The sequence below is a fragment of the Pteronotus mesoamericanus genome, unplaced genomic scaffold (assembly GCF_021234165.1).
Source record: "Pteronotus mesoamericanus isolate MK-2021 breed Mesoamerican mustached bat unplaced genomic scaffold, CSHL_Meso_final contig_220, whole genome shotgun sequence".
Classification (NCBI taxonomy): domain Eukaryota; kingdom Metazoa; phylum Chordata; class Mammalia; order Chiroptera; family Mormoopidae; genus Pteronotus; species Pteronotus mesoamericanus.
The window spans coordinates 1,314,452-1,332,734 of NW_026555091.1; the positions used below are offsets into that span (position 1 = coordinate 1,314,452).

General features: G+C 49.9%; 1 protein-coding gene across 1 annotated transcript in view; it reads right to left on the bottom strand.

The window, feature by feature from the left end:
* Window positions 1–18,283, bottom strand: part of PDE1C (phosphodiesterase 1C) — a 431,124-nt gene that overhangs the window by 384,614 nt on the left and 28,227 nt on the right. The window contains 1 exon segment of the mRNA XM_054571335.1: window positions 5,998–6,084. Within this exon segment, the coding sequence (XP_054427310.1) occupies window positions 5,998–6,084 (87 nt within the window).

Consider the following 18,283-nt stretch of genomic DNA (forward strand, 5'->3'; position numbering starts at 1 on the left):
AAGAGAAGAAGAAAACAAAAAACCCACACTAATATTTATTGAACACCTGCTATGTGCCAAACCCTTCTTAGCGGGCACAGCTAACCCCTGTAACAAACACCCACCGCCTGGGTGGCCTGACACCACAGGCAAGGTTTGTTTCTTGCTCATTACAAAGCCCAGTATTAATCGGGGGTTGGGTTTTGTTCTGTGGAGGTATTTGAGGTTCTCCACCATCCCCTGGGTCCCCAGTGTCCACCCCTGGACACTCTGCATCCAGCTGGGGTAGGAAGGAGGAGAAAAAAGGTGGAGGACCGGGAAGAAAGATTTTAGGGAGGAGGCCTAGAAGAAACACATCCCTATTCCCCAGGTTTATCGCCGAAGGTCAGCCATAGGGACCCACTGCAAGGCGGGGCCCGGGAAGTGAAATTAGGAAAGAAAAGAGGGTTTGGTAAACACAGGCCCTTTGCAACCCTATCCTCTCCACTGTTTTGAGCAAATCTGACCTCCAGGTCAGCAGGTGCAGACATGGTTTACACCTGTGTGCCCAGAGCCAAGGAAACAATCTGCCCCCATCATGAGTCCAGGCTCAGTCAGTCAAGTCGCCTACGCCCACCACCTGGGTTTACATTACCGCTTTGTCCCAGAAAACACCCTTCTTTTTCATGTGGTCCGATGGCGGTGTTATTGATTACAGAAGGTTTAAGGGTGTAAACAATTTTAATAGTATGTTATAGCTCTGGCTGTAGAAAGCAAACCAAAAGAATAATTCACTGAGTAGTTGAAAACTACATTGTCTTTTGACAGGTGATTTTTTTTTCTTCTGTAACTAGAAAACATAAATGTATGTTTTGTAGAAATACAAAAATTCTAGCGTATTAGGAGGCAAGGGGAAGAGCAAGGAGAAATTGGGTGAATGACCTTTCCTAGCCAGCAAAATTTGCCACATCAGAGATGCTTGGTGGGGATCTGGGGAATAGGGAATTAATGTAAATACAGAGCATCCAAGGTTACAATCTGCAGGGCAATAGGTCCCAGATGGATAATCCGTTACAGGGAGAATCAGCACACACCTGCGCTTGGGTGTGGGAAAGGGGACTGGGGGGGTCTAACGTGAGTCAGGCCACCGTGTGCCAGGCACTGTGCTACGTAGTTCACACAGGCACCTCTCTCATTTCAAGCCCTCCAGTAAAGAACAAGGAATAGAGCTGTGGAGTCCGATTTTCTTCTTGTGGACCTGAAATCCCTGGAGAAGGTGGCAACTCTCAGGGGCAACCCTGGCAACAGAATTATCAAGAGCACCAAGAGTCCTGGAACCAAAGGGGACACACAGGCAGCCCAAAGAGGGGATTTCTAACACCAGAGAGGATCCAACCATCTGGCAAAATGACTGGTAACAGAAAGATTCTCCTCCGTCTCCTGTCCACGGGCAGCTCCCTTCATCTAGGGCATCCGTCCAGCTCAGTGGCTCACCTCAGAGGGAGAGAGCAAACGTGTTCCTTATCGTCAGCACAAACACACACACACACACACACAGATACACACAGCTCGTTACACACGCACACACACCACCTTTGTGTCCTGGTTGTGGCCCCTTCTGTTGATGATAATGATACAGATGCTGGTGTTTTGGAGTAAAGATAACACTATATTTCAGGCAAAAGCAACCTACAAGCAGGATACAATATGGTTGCAGTTAAGTAAAAAAATGCACTTCCGAAAGACAGGAAGGAAACATGCAAAACAATAATCGTGACTACACTGTTGGAGTGGAATTGATAGGGAAACTCAAGAGTTAGAACATTTTGGTTTTAGGTCATAGTTAATAAGCCTAGTAGTGAAAGCATGTGAAAAGCTATTGTTTCAGGAACTGAAGGTATGCCCTCCACCCTCCCCCTCCTGCCACTCTAGGAGACCATGAGCGACTGACCTTTGTGTTCCACAAGAGACCGTAAGCGATCGAGGTGGCCTCTAAGCCACGGTGTTCCAGGGAGAGACAGTCCAAAACCCAGGACAAAGATAAAGAAAATCACCCAGGACACAGATTAAAAAAACCACCGGTCAGTGGATGAATGGATGCTAGGGAAATTGCCGGACTGAGGCTTTTATCCGATTAACCTCTTTTCTGAATTCCAAACCCCTTGCTTTTCTTCTCCTTATAAAAAGAGTTGGTTTAAAATGGAACTTTAGGATGGTTCTGTTAGGGTACAAACCCGCCGTCTTCTCAGATCGCCGGCCATCAGAATAAAGCGCTCATAAAGGTTCAATCCCTGTCCCTGCTCGTTGGGCTGGGCAGGTGACAGGCAGCCCGAACGCCGGCTTCTCCGGTTTCAGGGTCGGAGGTGCCTCGGGTTCCCCAGGGACAGCGACATCAGGCTTGTCCTGATTCCTATGGACAGACTGGCTGCACTCAGTGGCCCCCGGCCCACCCCCAGGAACTTTGGGGGAATTTAGTTTCTTTTTGTGTGTGTCCTCCAAAGGTTCTACTATGCCAACCATTTTTTAAAAAGAAAAATAAATATATTAAAAGTATTTTAAAATTGAAATTATTTCCTATGTTTTTCATGTTAAGACATTTTATAATTTAAAATATACATTCAAATAAAGGAACCAGATCAACGACCCATCCCGACACCAGAAGCTTTGTGAGGGCTACGTTGTTTGGTTCCCTGATGCGTTCCCAATACCTAGACCACTGCCTAGCACGGAAAAGGCAGTGGTTGAACGAATACAGGAACAGTTAAGTAGAAATACGGAAACTAACACGCCAGCCCTCAGAGGCAGGGATGTGCGCTAAGCCTCCCCCGGGAGCCAGGGTGCCGTGGTCCGTCCTGACCGCTGATGGCGTGAGGGAGAATTCCGATCCGTTGCCTACAAACCGCTGGCCCCTCTTTTCACAAGGGATCTCATCCCTCCAGCCAACGCGGACCCCATGGGGAAGTCCTGCTCTCACATGATCAGTAATGTGACGCTCTGTCCGTGGGCGCCCTCTAAAACATTGGGCGTGTTCACCGTACACGGCGAGCTGACACCCAGACAAACGGATGACAGACCGTGTGGCTGGAGTTCTCAGTCACGGTCGTGAGCCATGAAAATCTCAGGGTGGGGAAAGCAGAGTCCACCCTGACAGGACGACTGAAATCTCAGAATCACGAGCAAATTTTCCCAGGTGTTGATTACGATTACGCTGCTGCCCAAAAAACTCTACCAGAGAATCAGACAGTCTGTATTATCATGATAAAGGGAAGCAGTTATAGTTGGCAGCAGGTGGGAGGATTGATGATTTAATGCTGAAATGCTTCTGTCAGGTATTTAAGTTACCAGAAGGGTTTTTTTCCCCATTGTGAGAAATTCTGGCACATACGTTTGGCAACCAAGTTTTCAACAAAATGCCTCACCAAACAACGAAGGGCATTTGGGAGAGTAGAGGCGACTTGGTTTCCTTTTTTTCACGTGAGTTGCCTCCGGGCTTAATTAATTCTCCCTGATTTTGAAGTTGTCCTTCAGACCACAAAGCATCATCATCAACACCCCTCCCGCATTCAGTGACATGGGTTTGACTCAAAATGTGTGACAACTGAAGCAAATCACAAGGGAAACTGAACTGTTGCAGTATGGAAATAATACGCGGAAAAGGGTAAAATGTGGTCTTGATTCCCTGATTCAACTGAAAGAAGTAAGAGAAAGATCGATGGGTCCTTCCAGGCATTTCCTTCATTTCCAGCTCACGTTTGTCGCGTTCCCCACAGTGGTCCAGCCACCCTGCCGGACCCTTTCTCCTGCAGAAGCACCTTTAGCCACCCCCCCCCAGGAATTCTCACTTCCCACTTGGAGAAACTGAGGCTGGCTGCGGCTCGGGGAGGGGAGGTCTAAGCGGGGGCGGGGGGGGGGGGGCGACTTCTCTCCAGGCTGCCTCTCTTCATCTTCTCAAAGGTATCAGGTTTCAGGTACCTCCTCTTACGGCTCAATCTTTTTCCTTTTTTCTTTTTTTTTAATAAAGTCCACAGAAAGCACTAAGCAGGGGGGAGCAGGTGCTAGTCAGAGCTCACAGGGTAAGTAGGCCCTATTCCTTTCCTGGCCTCGCACCTGGAATACAGAACTGTGCCCCTTCCTGCCCTTTTACTGCCATTTACCGTCCTTGACCTGCCCTTGACCTGCTCCCCTGGGGAGCGTGGGCTTGGTTCCCACCCACAGCACTGACACCGGCCTCCCCCAGCCGCTGCCTCGGCCCCTACACTCACCACCTTCGGCTTCCTCCTACGCAAAGCCCCAGAGTCGTGAAGATGACTCACCCCTTAGAGGACCACAGACCTGCTCCTCTGACATTCAGATGGACCCTCAAAACCTCTCAACAGGGACTCTCCTGGGAAGATGGCAAGAGATCCAGCTGCCTCGAAGGAGTGGGAGGGAGGAGAGGAAGGAGAAAATGCCAAGAGTACCCAGAGGCCCAGCATCCAAGCTGCGCAGCCAACGCCCTGGGGCCAGGCTCTGGGTCACTGTCCCTGCCTTCAGATGGCTCACAGTGCACAGATGATGAGCTGCCGTGGCGCTGACAGACAGGAGGTGGCGGGAGCCCAGCATGGGGACCGTTACTGCAGCCCACGGCTTCCTGCAGGAGATAACATTGCCACTAGTCTCTTTTCTCGGGTAAGAGTGATTGAAAGACATGAGCCAAAGTGGTAGGTTTTCGTTGTTTGTTGTTTTGTTTTTTTACATTTCCAGTGTAACCATCTTCATCCGCACCATCTCACATCACTTTCGTCCTATGCCTACTCTTGTTCATTGCAGCCGGGGTCACATCCTGGCGTGGCTCTTATTGGCTGTGTGACCTCGGGCTCTGCCTCAGTTTCCTCACAGGGCTGTGTGAGGACTAATGGCTTAACACACGAACCATGCTCAGGGCCATATCCGGCCATGTAGTGGCCACTCAATAAATACCAACCGCTGCTAGTACTGTCATTGTTGTTTTCACACCTTTCACACCTCAGGGCACCTTTGGCGCAGTGCCCTGTGAAAGGTGGGAAGCCACAGGTTAAGGGACAGGGTTGGGGAGGGGAACCGACTGCCCCAACAACTAGGTCTTGCGACTCTGGCACCAGAGCTTCTGACTGCCTGCCATTCCCAACGCTTCGCAATACTTCACAGCGTGGTTGAAAAATCCGGAAGCCTTGGAAGGAAGTTCAGATGAACAAGGAGGGAAGTCCAACTAGGAGGCAATGTGACAGCCAGTGACACCTGGCGTTAACCTGGGGCCTCTGAGAACCCCAGCAGAATCTCCTTCTGAGTGTGGTAAAAACCCTCCTCATTCCAGAGCCTCACAGGGTCCCTGTGTCCCACAGTCCCCAAACTGCCACAGGCCACGGCACCAGGAACCTCTCCTTTGGAAAAAAGGCTCTTCCTCCCCAACCAAGGCCCCGGGCGCTGCCCACCCCACTGCGCTACCGCCAGTACCGCTAGGGGGCGCCGGCGTGCCAGCGGGACGCCGGGTGGTCTCTTCGTCCCAGGGCCCACCCGTTACCTGGCAGAAGTGACCAGGGTGAAGCACGCTGAGCACAGCAGCAAGAAATGAACACTAGCCAAAACCACTGAGTTAAGGCAAGAAACCATGAGATGACTAGCCACGAGGACGTTAGGATGGACCGCCTTTGCCCAGGTATTTTCCCACCGAGACCGGGCGCGCGTGGGGCAGCGAGGCCTCCCAGGTGGCTCAGAGACCCAGGCGCAGCGCCGGCTGCTGCTGCTGCTGCTGCTGCTGCTTTGGAACGGGAAGCGCCTGGGGGCCTCCCGAGCCACGAGGCCGGTCCAGGGCAAAGGACTCGGGGCCAAGGCTCAGAAGAGCGAGGTTCAACCCCAGCTCCATCAGGCTGGAAAAAGCATCGCACCTTGAGTTCGGCGTCTCCAGCGCTTCAGTGCGAATCACGGTGCCTGTCTGTGCTTCCCTGAGCCGTGGCCAGAGCAGAAGGAAGAAGGGTACTGGGAGGATTTCGGGCCCCGTCAGTGGCGTGCAGTGGGGCTTACCTTGCTCTCCTGCGCCCTCCAGGGTCCCGCCGTTCTCCCCGGGGCGGTCCAGCTCCTCGGCCGCCTCCGTCCTCCTGGCTCCTGCCTCTGTCAGCAGAGAAAGGAAACATGACCCATCAGGCACCCCAAGGTCACCAGAGGAGCATGTGCAGCTGACCGGTTCCTGCCTGGACTTTTTGCCTGGGCCGGTCCTGCCCTCGCATGCCCACCTCCCTCCTGGCTGGCCCTCTGCCTCCCCCTGCCCCTTAAACATTGGCGTTCCCAAGGGTTCGGTGACAGGCCTCTATTCTCACTCAGTGGCATCCATCCTCTTGAATACTATTATGTTTTGGTTTTTTTTTAAGATTTGTATTTATTTACTTAGAGGGGAGGGGAGGGAGAAAGAGAGGAAGAGAAACATTAATAAGGTGCCTCTCCTACAAGCCTCCACCAGGAACCAAACCTGCAACCCAGGCATGTGCCCTGACCAGGGGATTGAACCTGTGACCTCTCTCTTTGCTGAATGATGCCCAACCACCCGCACCCCACCAGTCAGGGCGGGTGCTGTTCACTCCTCTCTCTCCGACCAGAGCGTGAGGGAATGGGGCCATCTGGGCAATTGGCAAGCCGGCACTGGCAAGGGACTGGCTGGGAAAGCAGAAGGGGCTTCCTGCAGACCCCTGGCAGGAGCCCTGGGTGGCAGGCCTTCCTGGTCCAGCGGAGACAGAAATAAAAAGCAGGCCAAACTCAGCTGCAGAATGTCATGGCCCACAACTCTGTGCGTGTTTATAATACCTCCCATTTCCCAAGTGGAAAAATAAAGTCAGAGGGGTGAAGCCATTTGCCCAAGATCAGGAAGCTCCCAAGCGGCACAGTCAGGACTTGAACACAGGTTCTCAGCAGGTCCGGTGCACCTTCTCCCTCCCCACAGCCAGCGCTCTGGGTATGAAGGCGGAACATTTGAGTCCGTGCAATATTTTCACATTGAAAAGTGAAAATACGACGACATGAATTTCTCTTAAGGTGGTGTTTAATCGCCCCTATTTTATAATGACTAAAAGTATTTTCTCTCAGTCTTGTAATTTGTGCGGTTCCTGAGCATAGATAAATGAGATACAAATACACATTTTATTATCCCCAAGCCCAAAATGAACCAGGCAGATGAAAGATCCACCGGAATGCCGAGGCCTTGGACACAGAGCAGAGCTCCCCTGCCCACCACCCACTAAGCTGGGATGGGGCTACCGGAAGTGCTTGGAGGCCAACTTAAAGAGTGCTTCCTTACCAGAGGGCCGCTCTCCAGCCTCCTCATTGACAGACTACTGTCTCACCAAACCCTGGTTTGTAGTAACATTTTGTAAAGTTCACAAAAGTTTGGGTTTCACTGAAACCACCCAAGGTATGGTATCTTTTGAGAATGACAGCTGTTTATGAATTTTGTGATTGTGAAGCATCGTGTTTCTCATGAATATTAAAGATGCTGTAAGAACAGAATGGGTTTTCCTTGCCCAATGCACTTTCAGACCAGCCCGCTACTTTTTTCTGTTCCTGTTGATGAATGGATTTGCTTTCTGGATGAAATGAAAGAGCAGAAAAAGGGGGAGGGGGTGACGGTGGTCTGCAGGGAAGTGTCCCAGGACTGTTGTCCCTCCTGTGCCTGCCTGCCTGCCCCTCCCGCCGGGAGCACACACACAAACACCTACACTCCCAGCGCAGGTTCATAAAATAAAAGTTCCACCTGGGTGCTAAGGCGCACACATCCGTGTCAATGGAAAGAAAATCCCACCATGCACGTAGCAGACATAGCACTTTCTGGAAGGAAGGAGCTTTGAAAAGCACGAGCACTTTCTGAGCACCTAGTGAGCCTCTGGCGCTCTGTCACCCAGAGCCCGGGGGCCCTGAAACCCGCCCCACTGCCAGGGGACTGCCCTGACCCCTGGCCACAGAAGAGGGAAAGTGAGGTTCAAAATGAAAGGCGCACAGGGCTCCTAGGTCACCCACCGCAAAGCGATGGAGGCCAGATCCAAACGCACACCTGTCTTGCCCCCGAGGCTCCACCTTACAGGCCTGGGGGGAGGACTAACAATAATTCTCACAACAGTCCTGATCCATCTTACACACCAGGCCTCGCCTCTCGCTCGGATCCACTCCTGTCAACTCAGGAACAATGGCTCAATGACAAAGAATAACAGCCTCAAAGAGAATGACGTCAACCTGAATCCCTGTGCGGGTCCTAAAAAAGGCAAATCAATACCCAGCTTGTTCGGCACAGCAGCCTTTCTTTTCACACAATCACAGGGCGGAGCCGACTGAGCTTGTCTTTGATTTGCCGCCGGTGAGTTCCAAAGGGAACAACAATTCACCCGAGGCAGAGTGACGGTGCACGTGGGCGAGAGAAGAATCCAGGGTCACAGTCTCTGTCGTTGGCAAGGAATTTTTAGATGGCTGTGGAAATGTCACCCTACTACGTGAGTGTCTCTGGAATGTATTAAAAAACTGCTCTAGACTACCAGGACATTCCAGACTTTTACCTGCTTTCTCTTCAAGTGCATTGTTCGATAATTTAAATCTATTCTCTTCCTAAAGCAAAACACTGAGTAAAGACTTCAGCAGACACCAGGGAGGGGAGAAATGGAATTTTGATAGCAAGCGTGCTACTAACTTGACATGAAACCAACTTAATGCTAGTTATTTTTCACATTTGGTTGCTATGTTTGCCAAATGGCCTAACTTTTTGGAGAGCAGGGTTCGTTGCACAGATGCCTGCTCAAGTATCCGTTGACCTTCCTCATCTATCCACATTCTCCCGGCCCTTTGAGCCCTATTTCAAATCTCGTCTGTTGTTGAATCCCCTCCCTCCAACACACAAGGATAGGTCTCTTCCCTACCTCCCTATATATGTACCCTGTTTGGTACATATACAAAGGTATATGTACCTTTGCTCATATACTTGGCACTTCATATACATATCAAACATATTAAATACATACCATGTGACATGCATCAGACAGTAGGATGGCAACTGAGAACAAAATAAATACTAACAGTAGCTGAATTCACTGGGTGCTTACTAAGGGCAAGTGTTGTTCTAAGTGCTTCTGGGTATATTAAATTATTCCATCCTGGCGCTCTGTGAGAAATGTCCTGCTACTTCCCCAATTCTACAGATGGAGTCAGCTGAGTCACTTAGTAATTGCTCAGGGCTGCTCAGATCATAACAATCAGATGATGAGATCAGAATTCAGACCGAGCCAGCCAGGCTTCGAGTCCTGGCAAGTGATCACTGTTCCACAGCTGCTCACAGTCAGGAAGCTCATCACTGAACAAAAGACAGACATGGGACCAGAAGATGACACAAAAGTGGGCCACAGTTGAGTGCCCTGAGGGAGGGTGACCCGCAGAGACAGAGAGTTTAGTAGGAATTTGTCAGGAAGGTATAGGAGTCGGGAGATATTCCATACATTTTTGACGTTTTCTAATCCACACTGCGTCTAACTCCAAATTTCTCCTAACCTACCATTCTATAAATCAATGAGTAGGGTTGTGTTATATTTTTAAAAAATGTTTTTGCCTGGGCTCATAAGAAGTGTTGTGCTGGTAAACCAGTTCTCCAGGGAAGAAATAGACATGGAGGGGGAGGGGCGGGGACTTGATTTGTATTTGCAGATTTCCTCTGCCAACTGCTGTGGTGTAAGTGCGCCCACCAGAACAGACTTCAGGCACCAGCAGGACACCACTTAAGGAGTTTATAAAAGAGCAGCCAGTGAGGAATCAAGAGAATGTGATGCCCTGAAGACCAAATGGAGAAGGAAAGACTGATCAACCAAGTGCAACACTTACAACAGATCAAGTAAAGAGAAGGGCTAATAATTGACCATTGGATTTAGCAAAGTTCAAGTCACTGGTTACCATAACTACAGCAGTTTCAGGGAGGAGAGAGGCAAAGCAAGTTTAAAAGAAAATGGGGGAGAGAAGTTAGAGGCAGAGAGTGTGCAGAACTGTTTGGAGGTCTTCTGCAGAGCAGTGGAGGAAGGGCAGTTGGTGCATGCAAGGCATCGATACAACATTTCTTTAAGGTGGCAGAAATAACAACATGTTTACGTGCTGATGGGAATGATACAATCTCTAGGGGAAATGAATGACGCAGAGAGTGGAAAGGGGGAATTACCGGAGAGATGCTCCTGACGCTAGGGACTGGGATCTAGCACAAAAGTCCATGCCCCACAAACGGCCCCGCGGTCCCCCTGATAGCATGGGCGGAACGTCTGAGCGTCACCCTTCTTCCCCATTTACCTAACCTTTCCCACCCTCACCATACATATGTCTGCCTAAGCCGTCAATAATCTCCACGGGCCATACTGCCAAAATCCACCCATTCTGACTGCCTCCACTACTGTTCTTGCCCGAGTCAAATTTATTTCTCTATGGGCTACACAATTGTCTCTCATCCTTCCTTTGTTAAGGGAAACTTCTGATTAAAATATAACATGCATACAGAAAAGTACCCAAACCCTAAGTACACAGCTTGATCAATTGCCACAAAATGAACAGCCCACCTGTATCAAGGGTGACTACCATCTAGAGCAAGACATAGGACCTGCTCTGCACCCTCAGAAACCTCTCCCCCCCCCCCACGACCGTGCAAAGTCTGCACTTCCATCATCATCGGTTAGTTTTGTCTCTTTTTAAATGTATACAGATGGAATCGTGTGGTATAGCTTTTTGTCGTCGTCTTCTTTATTTTACTGAAAATTATGTTCATGGGATTCATCCAGGTTGTTCGCATGTACAAATAGTTCATTCTTTCCCTTTGCTGTATTATATTCCTTTGGGTAAGTATGCCACAAATTATCTAGCCATTCTATGGTTACAATTTTGATGTTTTCCAGGTTGAAGCAATTAGGAATAGCCTGTCGTGAACATTTCCCTTCACATCTCTTAGTGCACCTACGCAGGCGTTCCTGTCCAGTGTATCCTCGGGAGTGGAATTGCTGGCTCGTGGGTGATGCACAACATCCAGCTTTGGTAGACGCTGTCAAACGCCTTTCCAGCACAGTTACCCCCTTCCACACTCTCACCGCGGCAGAGAGGAGTCCCACTGCTCACATCCGTGCCAACACTCGTCGCTGCGCTTTTTCTCGTGTTGGCCATTCCAGCGGTGTGCGGTGCCATCTCCCTGTGGTTCTGGTTAAAAAGCCTTTTCATTGGTCTCCTTGCTTCCACTCCTGCCTCCCTCCAACCCTCTCTCCAAAGTCAAACCGGAAAAATGTTTTTCAGACACAAATCAGAGCCTCCCACTGCCCTTCTTACAGCCCTCCAGGGCTCCCACTGCAGGCGGAACCAACTCACACCGGACGCACAGCCTCCAAGTCCCCGCGCAACCTGGCTTCCACCCACCTGTCCGACTTCGCCGCACACGGAGCACACTGCCCGCCTCTCCCTGTGCCCCAGGCACGCCAGCCTCCCTTCTCGCCATCGAACCAGCAGAGCTCCCTCCCACTTGGGGGCCTCTGCTTGGAACACGACCCCACTGCCCCTCCCCCACCCCAACCTCTGGCATACCTGACTGTTACTGATCCTTCAGGTCCCTCCTCAGGTGAGAACTTCCCCTGAGCTCTCCCATCACAAGCTTATTTCCTCTGCAGAACCTGCCCGCCTACACATACCTCATTTCTTTATTTACACGTCCACATCCTACCTTCCCCTCTTGGTCTGGCATACCCAGGCACGTCATAGCAGCTCAATTAATAGTTATCTGCCAGTTGACTTGATAAATAGTATCCCTGTCTGGGGAGATCTAAGCTAAGCAACTCTTTCTCACTGAGGGAAATAAAGCAACATGTTCTGAGACCTTCAGAGGAGAAGCATCATTTATTGATCATTTCTTAGCCAGTGTTTACTGAGCACCTGCTACAAAGGAGAAAAGCCCCACGTATCTGCAATAGAAGCCACTGCATCGCTTCCTCTCATCTGCATGACCTTGAGGTGGCCAGAGCCCCCTGCTCTCTGAGCCCCCTGCTCCCTGAGCCCCCTTCCCCCCGCTTTTGACCACTTTACATAGGTTCATCTTTATTTCAGAGGTGCAACAGCAGGAAATAAATTTGCAGCAGGAAATAAATGTGTCCATTTAATTCAGAAAGTTGGAGGTCTGATAACAATGTGAGTAAATCATCACTTACAAAATGTGGGAATCGATACAGGGAAAACAACAGCTGTCCCCCAGTCCTACTTCCCAGGAAAACCGAGGGTGTCTCCTCCAAGTCTCTGCTCTTTCCTCTTCCTTTGATCATCAGCGTTGCTCCAAAGGCCCGGGAGAAGGCACGTCTGGGACTAGAGAGCGTTTGGGGGAGTCTAACTATTCAGCCACCCCTGGTGGTTATGGATTGGGAAGGAGCTGGAGATAGATTATTAAAAGCTTCGGGGTTTGGACATGTTTCGAGCTCACTTGCTCAAAACAGCTTTCACGTCTAGCCTTTGTCCGCCCACCAGGGCTGCCGGGAGCCTGGCAGAACTATGGCAATTCAGCAAATACTGTCCTGGAATCAAGAGTAAATCTAGGGTCTCCCAGGACAGCCGAGACAATTCAGCCATTTTTCTCAGGAGATGGGAGACTGGAAAAGGAGCCATCCCCATCCCGGACCTCACAAGGCTGGACACCTTCTACGACTTTCTTAATCTTCACAGTGGCCCTAGAGATCAATGTTACCGCCTTTTTGCCCCTGAGGACGTTGAGGCTGAGCAAGGCTAGTGAACTGTCCAGGGTCCCACTGAGTAAGCGGCTTAATCAAGCTGGAACCCATATCTCTCCGGCTCCAGGGCCTTGTTCGCCTTCGCTGAGGGAGTTCGCCTTGGCCGCAAAGGGGGGCCAAACAACCGGGAAGAACAGAGGAGGACCGTTCCTGGGCTGGACTGAAAACTGCTCATGAACCTACAGGGCTGTGCGCAGACTACCTGAAGGGGACTGGGGAAAACATAGAATTAATTGAGATCATCACAGGGTTAGATCACTGCTTAATAGACCAGCTAAACCCTGGGGACACGACCTCAATACCATCAGAACTGAAAACCGGAGTCTTATCTCTTCCCAGGAGTGCATTTGGGATGTCAAGCTGCCTGCCACCACCTTGGATGCATGTGTGTCGAATAAGCCCCATCTGGGGAAGGATCTGGGTCATTGAGGGATGGGCAAGGCCACTTCGGGAGCCCCAGGCCAAGATTTGTTCCAACATGGACCTCAGTTCCGGAAGGTGGGGTCAGAGGCAGGGCGTGGGGACAGGAGTGATGCCCAAGCTCCCTCTGGCCCTGGAACAGAAGTGCACAGCGTTCCCAGAAAGGCTGTGGGTCGGGGGGGGGGCGGGGGGAGTTAAGGCCAAAGAGCCAGGAACTGCATCTGCCAGCCAAGCGGAGCTTTGCAGCTACAACAACTAAGGGAAAACCTTGGCACCTTGGGAAGATGGCGCTGTCTTCAGTCTGGCCGAGACCCCCGCCTGCCTTCAGCTTACACACTTGGCCTCCTCATCCAACACTGCAGTCACGTGTGCTGCTCTCCTTTCAAAAACAGGCCAGGGGGCATCAGGGGTAGAGAGAGCTCCGTCCCTTGAAACATTGAAGAAGCTGGGTGACCCCTTGAAGGGGGGGGCACCAGGGACTTGATTCAGACTGACAGGAGGCGTTAAGTCAACCCCTCATTCAAATTCCACAACTGTTTATTGGCTGGGCTGGTGCACAACGTAGGCCCAAGCCCTTTGAGAAATTGACAGGTCCCTGGAGAATCAGGTGTGGAATGGCAGCAGAAAGGGACAGGTAATGACCCACTGTGATGGGCACTATAAGGGAAAGAACGGGGGCCATGAGGGATGATAACGGGGAAAATAAAGAACTTTAAGTTGGTGTTCCAGTTGACGCTATTGCTAAAATGGTCCACAGAGGCAGCTGGAGGTCCGTTTGGAAGCCATCTCATTGGCCTGGAAAGAGCTGAGGGGCCTTGAGCCAGGGGCTGGGAGGGCGTTGGGGTGGAGTGACCCGGCTGGATGCATATTTTGGACTAGGAATGGGCAGGACCTGGTGGGACTGAAGAGGCGAGGGCTCGGAGGAGAGGCGAGGAAGAGGAGGCGACTCCCAAGTTAGGGACAAGAGCATCTGAAACTGCGAATTACAATACTGTATATCTCCCAGACCGTGGGGCTTCGAACCCGGGTCACCAGGCCCGACTACCTTTGGTGAAGCACAGGCTGGCAGGCGCACTGAAGCCACTGCTTCTAAATCCTTCCTCGGTCGGGGCTGCAAGGAGAGGAAACTGAGGTTTTACCAGACACCCCCACCCCCTTCCTGTTCTTTCTGCCTCTGCACCACACCTTGCAGGATCCCACAACTTGTGTGCCTTCGCCACGACACTATCTGGGACATCTAGCTACAGAAAGAACCCCACAGCCGGGAATAAAAACATAGACAGCCCAATGGAAAATAGGCAAAACATCTGAACAGGCCTTTCACCAAAGCGATACCCATTGCCAGTAAACCGATGGAGAGGCACTCACTTCGCTTCATTAGTCATTAAAGGAACCCGAGCTCAAACCATCATCTGCTGCCACCGCACAGCCACCAAGTGGCCAAAGTGAAAAAGGCTAATAGCACCAAGTGTGGACAGAGATTCAGAGCCTCTAAATCTCTCAAGTATTACGGGCGGGCACTTCAGCTGATACAACTACTTTGAAAAAAAAGTGCCTGGCAGTTGTCTACTGAAGCTGGACATGCTCGAGCCCAACGGCCTGAGAACCCACTCGTAGGCCTTCGTACACGGAGGTACCACATATCCGTGCCAGAAGCTAGGATGAGAGTCCCTATTCACAACAGTCAAGACTGGGGAGAGCGCAAACGCCCGTCCACACGAGAACGGAGAAAATAATTGTGACATATTCATATGGAGGAACGTTACGGAAATGAAAGTGACTAAATAGGTGCCACGTGCAAGAACACGGGTGGCTCACAAAAATAATGTTGAACAATGAAACCGAATGGAAAATGGTGTGCTTTCCGATTCAGTTTATAGGACGATCAAAAATAGTCCAAACTAACCTAAGCTGATAAAAGTCGGGAGAGTGGAAACCATCGTGGGGGTGGCAGTGAGGACTCAGGCCGGGTCTGGGGAGGCTTCTCCCCTGCTGGTGGCGTTCCTGTTCTCCATGGCTGCCATTTCATGCAACTCCATCAGCCTGCACCTCGTGAGGTGTCTACACTTGAGCATCGCTGTCACACAGCAGTGAAACATGCTCTAAAAACACCTGAGAAGAATACTTGCCTCTGGCAGCCAGAGATGATACAGGTGCGACAAATAACCAAAAGCATGCTCAAGGTAAACCTAGGTCACGGCCAACCAGTGCCAGGCATCAGGTTAAAAGAATGAGGATTTAAAAAAAATAATAATAAATAGTGCCTTGGCCAGTTGGGTATCATCCCGTAAACCAAAGGGTCGCTGGTTCAATTCCTGGTCAGGGCACATGCCTGGGTTGTGGGTTTAGACCCTGGTCAGGGCACATACAGATGGCAGCCAACTGATCTTTCTGTCCCTCCCTTCCCTTCTCTCTAATATCAAAAATAAAATTTAAAAAATTTAGAAAAAAATAATAATGAATAGTAAATTCATTGTATTTTCACATATTAATTTTCAGAGCATTCTTCAAGTTTTTGGCCTTGATACCTTATTGTTAGAACATTTGGCTGCCCACTTTTGTTTTGGCTCTAGGGTCTGGCTCTGTTTTGGAGGTTTACAAAGGCATAATAGTATCCCTTTCACTGCAGCCTTTTTACATGCATGTGTGAGCACACCCCTCTACCCACCAGAATATGTATTGTACTTAATATCAGTGTGTGACTACGAAACAATGAGAATGATTCCCGTCACCACCCACAAAATCAGTCTGGTTGTGTTAGCATCACACCGGGTCTCTGTGTGCGTGCTCCTGGCTACGGAGCGCCCATTAAGAAAAATCCAGAAACTATCTGATCCGTGTCGCTGGTCATCAAAAACTCGTGCTGTGTAATGGGGAAAAAAGCATGCTTTGGAGCCCCCACCCATCCATCTCTGTGCCCCTGGGTAAGTGATTTGACCTCTTTCACTCAGTTTCTACTCATATAAGAGGGAGGAAATACTTCTTAAACCGTGGGACTAGACTTAAAGTTTAATTATATCACTTACAGGAAAATTCCTGGCACATACCAAGCCCTGAACAAATGGTAAACTGTTACAGTAATACGTAGCAGATGTTTTATCTTGTGATTCTACCCATTTTAAAGCAAACACACTAATCTTCTCCATTTCTTCCATAATTTAAGGACAAAAGGTCAGTTCTTTAGAACTTGCTTCAAAGACTGGACATTTTCAGAAGGTATTTAAAAATATGCCAGGCCCTGTCTTTTCAGAAAGAAAAACAGACCAAGATAAGGAGGTAAGGCAATGGGACCTTAAATTTCAATTTATGGAACAAGTACAGTTTCTGGTACACACACTAAAAGTAAAAATAAAATGAACCACAAATTAATGATTTGGTGAAAAGTACGTTGGGTCGAGAGCTCCGTGTTCCTCCCCCGGGGCAGCCATAACTGGGCACCACAAACGGGGTGGCTCAGACAGCCAAATTTTGCTTTCTCACTGCTCTGGAGGCTGGGAGTTCTGGGGCAGGGTGTCAGCGGCGCTGGTGACTTCCAGGGCCTCTCTCCTTCCTTGGCTTGTGGGTGGCCCTCGCCTCCCGGTGTCCCTTGCATGGTCCCCCCGGTGCTTGTCTGTGTTCAGATCTCCTCCTCTTATAAATCATCTTGGATGGGGGCCCATCCACATGGTCTCGTTTTACTTCAATTGCCTCTCTAGAGGCCTTTCCTGCAAATGCTGTGAGGTTCAAGGGGTTAGGACTCAACATAGGAACTTGGGTGGCGGGGGGGCGTGGGGGGGAGCAGTGTGGAGTGACAATTCAGTCCCTAACAAGTTCTCATCCAAAAAATGAACACAGTGAGTAGAAAGAATGGGTCTGATAGAAGCAGGAACATCCAACTAAAGTTACCGTGTGGATCTACCTGCCAAGTTTCCAAAACACAAGTCAAGCTCCACTCTCTCCCCAGGTGCCCGCAGCGCGGGAGCCTGGCGGCCTGTCTCCCAGTAAAGATGCTGTGTGCTCTGGCGCCGGCTGCCCCCTCGCAGCTCTGTGCTGGCGGCACCACTGCGCACATTCCATTAAGGAGAGATTGTTTATGCACTTATTCAACTATTTCACTGCATCATGCCCTTATTATGTCAAAAATGTGTAAAAAATGGAAAAATGACAGGCTCGGGAATGAGTGATTCGAAACATAAGTCTCATAATCTTACTACGATTGACACAAAAATGGGAGTTGCTGTGTGGGCTTGAATCAGAGACTCTCCCAACTGGGACTCACTGAACTTAAGCTGCTGTGTGTACATTTGAGAAGGGAAAAAGGGAGAGGGGAAAAAAGGACTTAAGTTCCAAATGCGGACGAAAGATTGGGCCTATAAGACGAGATGTAAGTGGGATCTGAGACATGTTTTAGCTCTTGGAGAATGTTTTCCTTTGCAACCTCCAGATATCTTATCCAACCTTCCTACGCTGGACATTTGTACACTTTTCAAGAACTGCCAACAGCAAACTTTCTAGAGGAAAGCAAGGATTCTTACAGGAAAGCAAGAAACTGCCTAACACAGTTCTTTGTTGACAGCATTCCACTAAATTATACTAAACAAAGAATTCGGGTGAGCATGATTTGACAAGTCCCCAGACCAACACAGAGCATACTTTCTGAACGGGCCCTGAGTCATATTAAATCCCTCCTTCCCCATCCCCAGACATTCATATTCCATAGACTTGGCTTCCATGGTTCTTAAATATATCTCTCTCTTTCCCCCCTACCAAATTTTCCATCTCTTCCCCGAAGAGTGTTAGCTGCCACTATAATGCAGAAATGTTTCACCAGAGTTTCTGTACTTAATTTGTGTTGTGTTTATTTATTTTTAAGCCAAACTTAGTGTTCAAGTAATTTTATTAAACTCCGGAATATGCATCACTAACAAAGGGGAATGCTAGATTTTTCCATGAGACACGTTGATACAGGCATCTCTCATTACGCAAGGGCTGTTCGGAAATGTTGCCTCCCAGGTGTGGCCCGTCGCAGGTTAGCTGCTCGAACATGCCACCAGAGGGCGCCAGAAAGAGGTTTCCGACAAAGCTGCGCCAAGGCGAACATCAGGAAAGGCAGAAACGGGTCCATTTATACCGTAAGTACCTCTGGATCTACCCAGGTC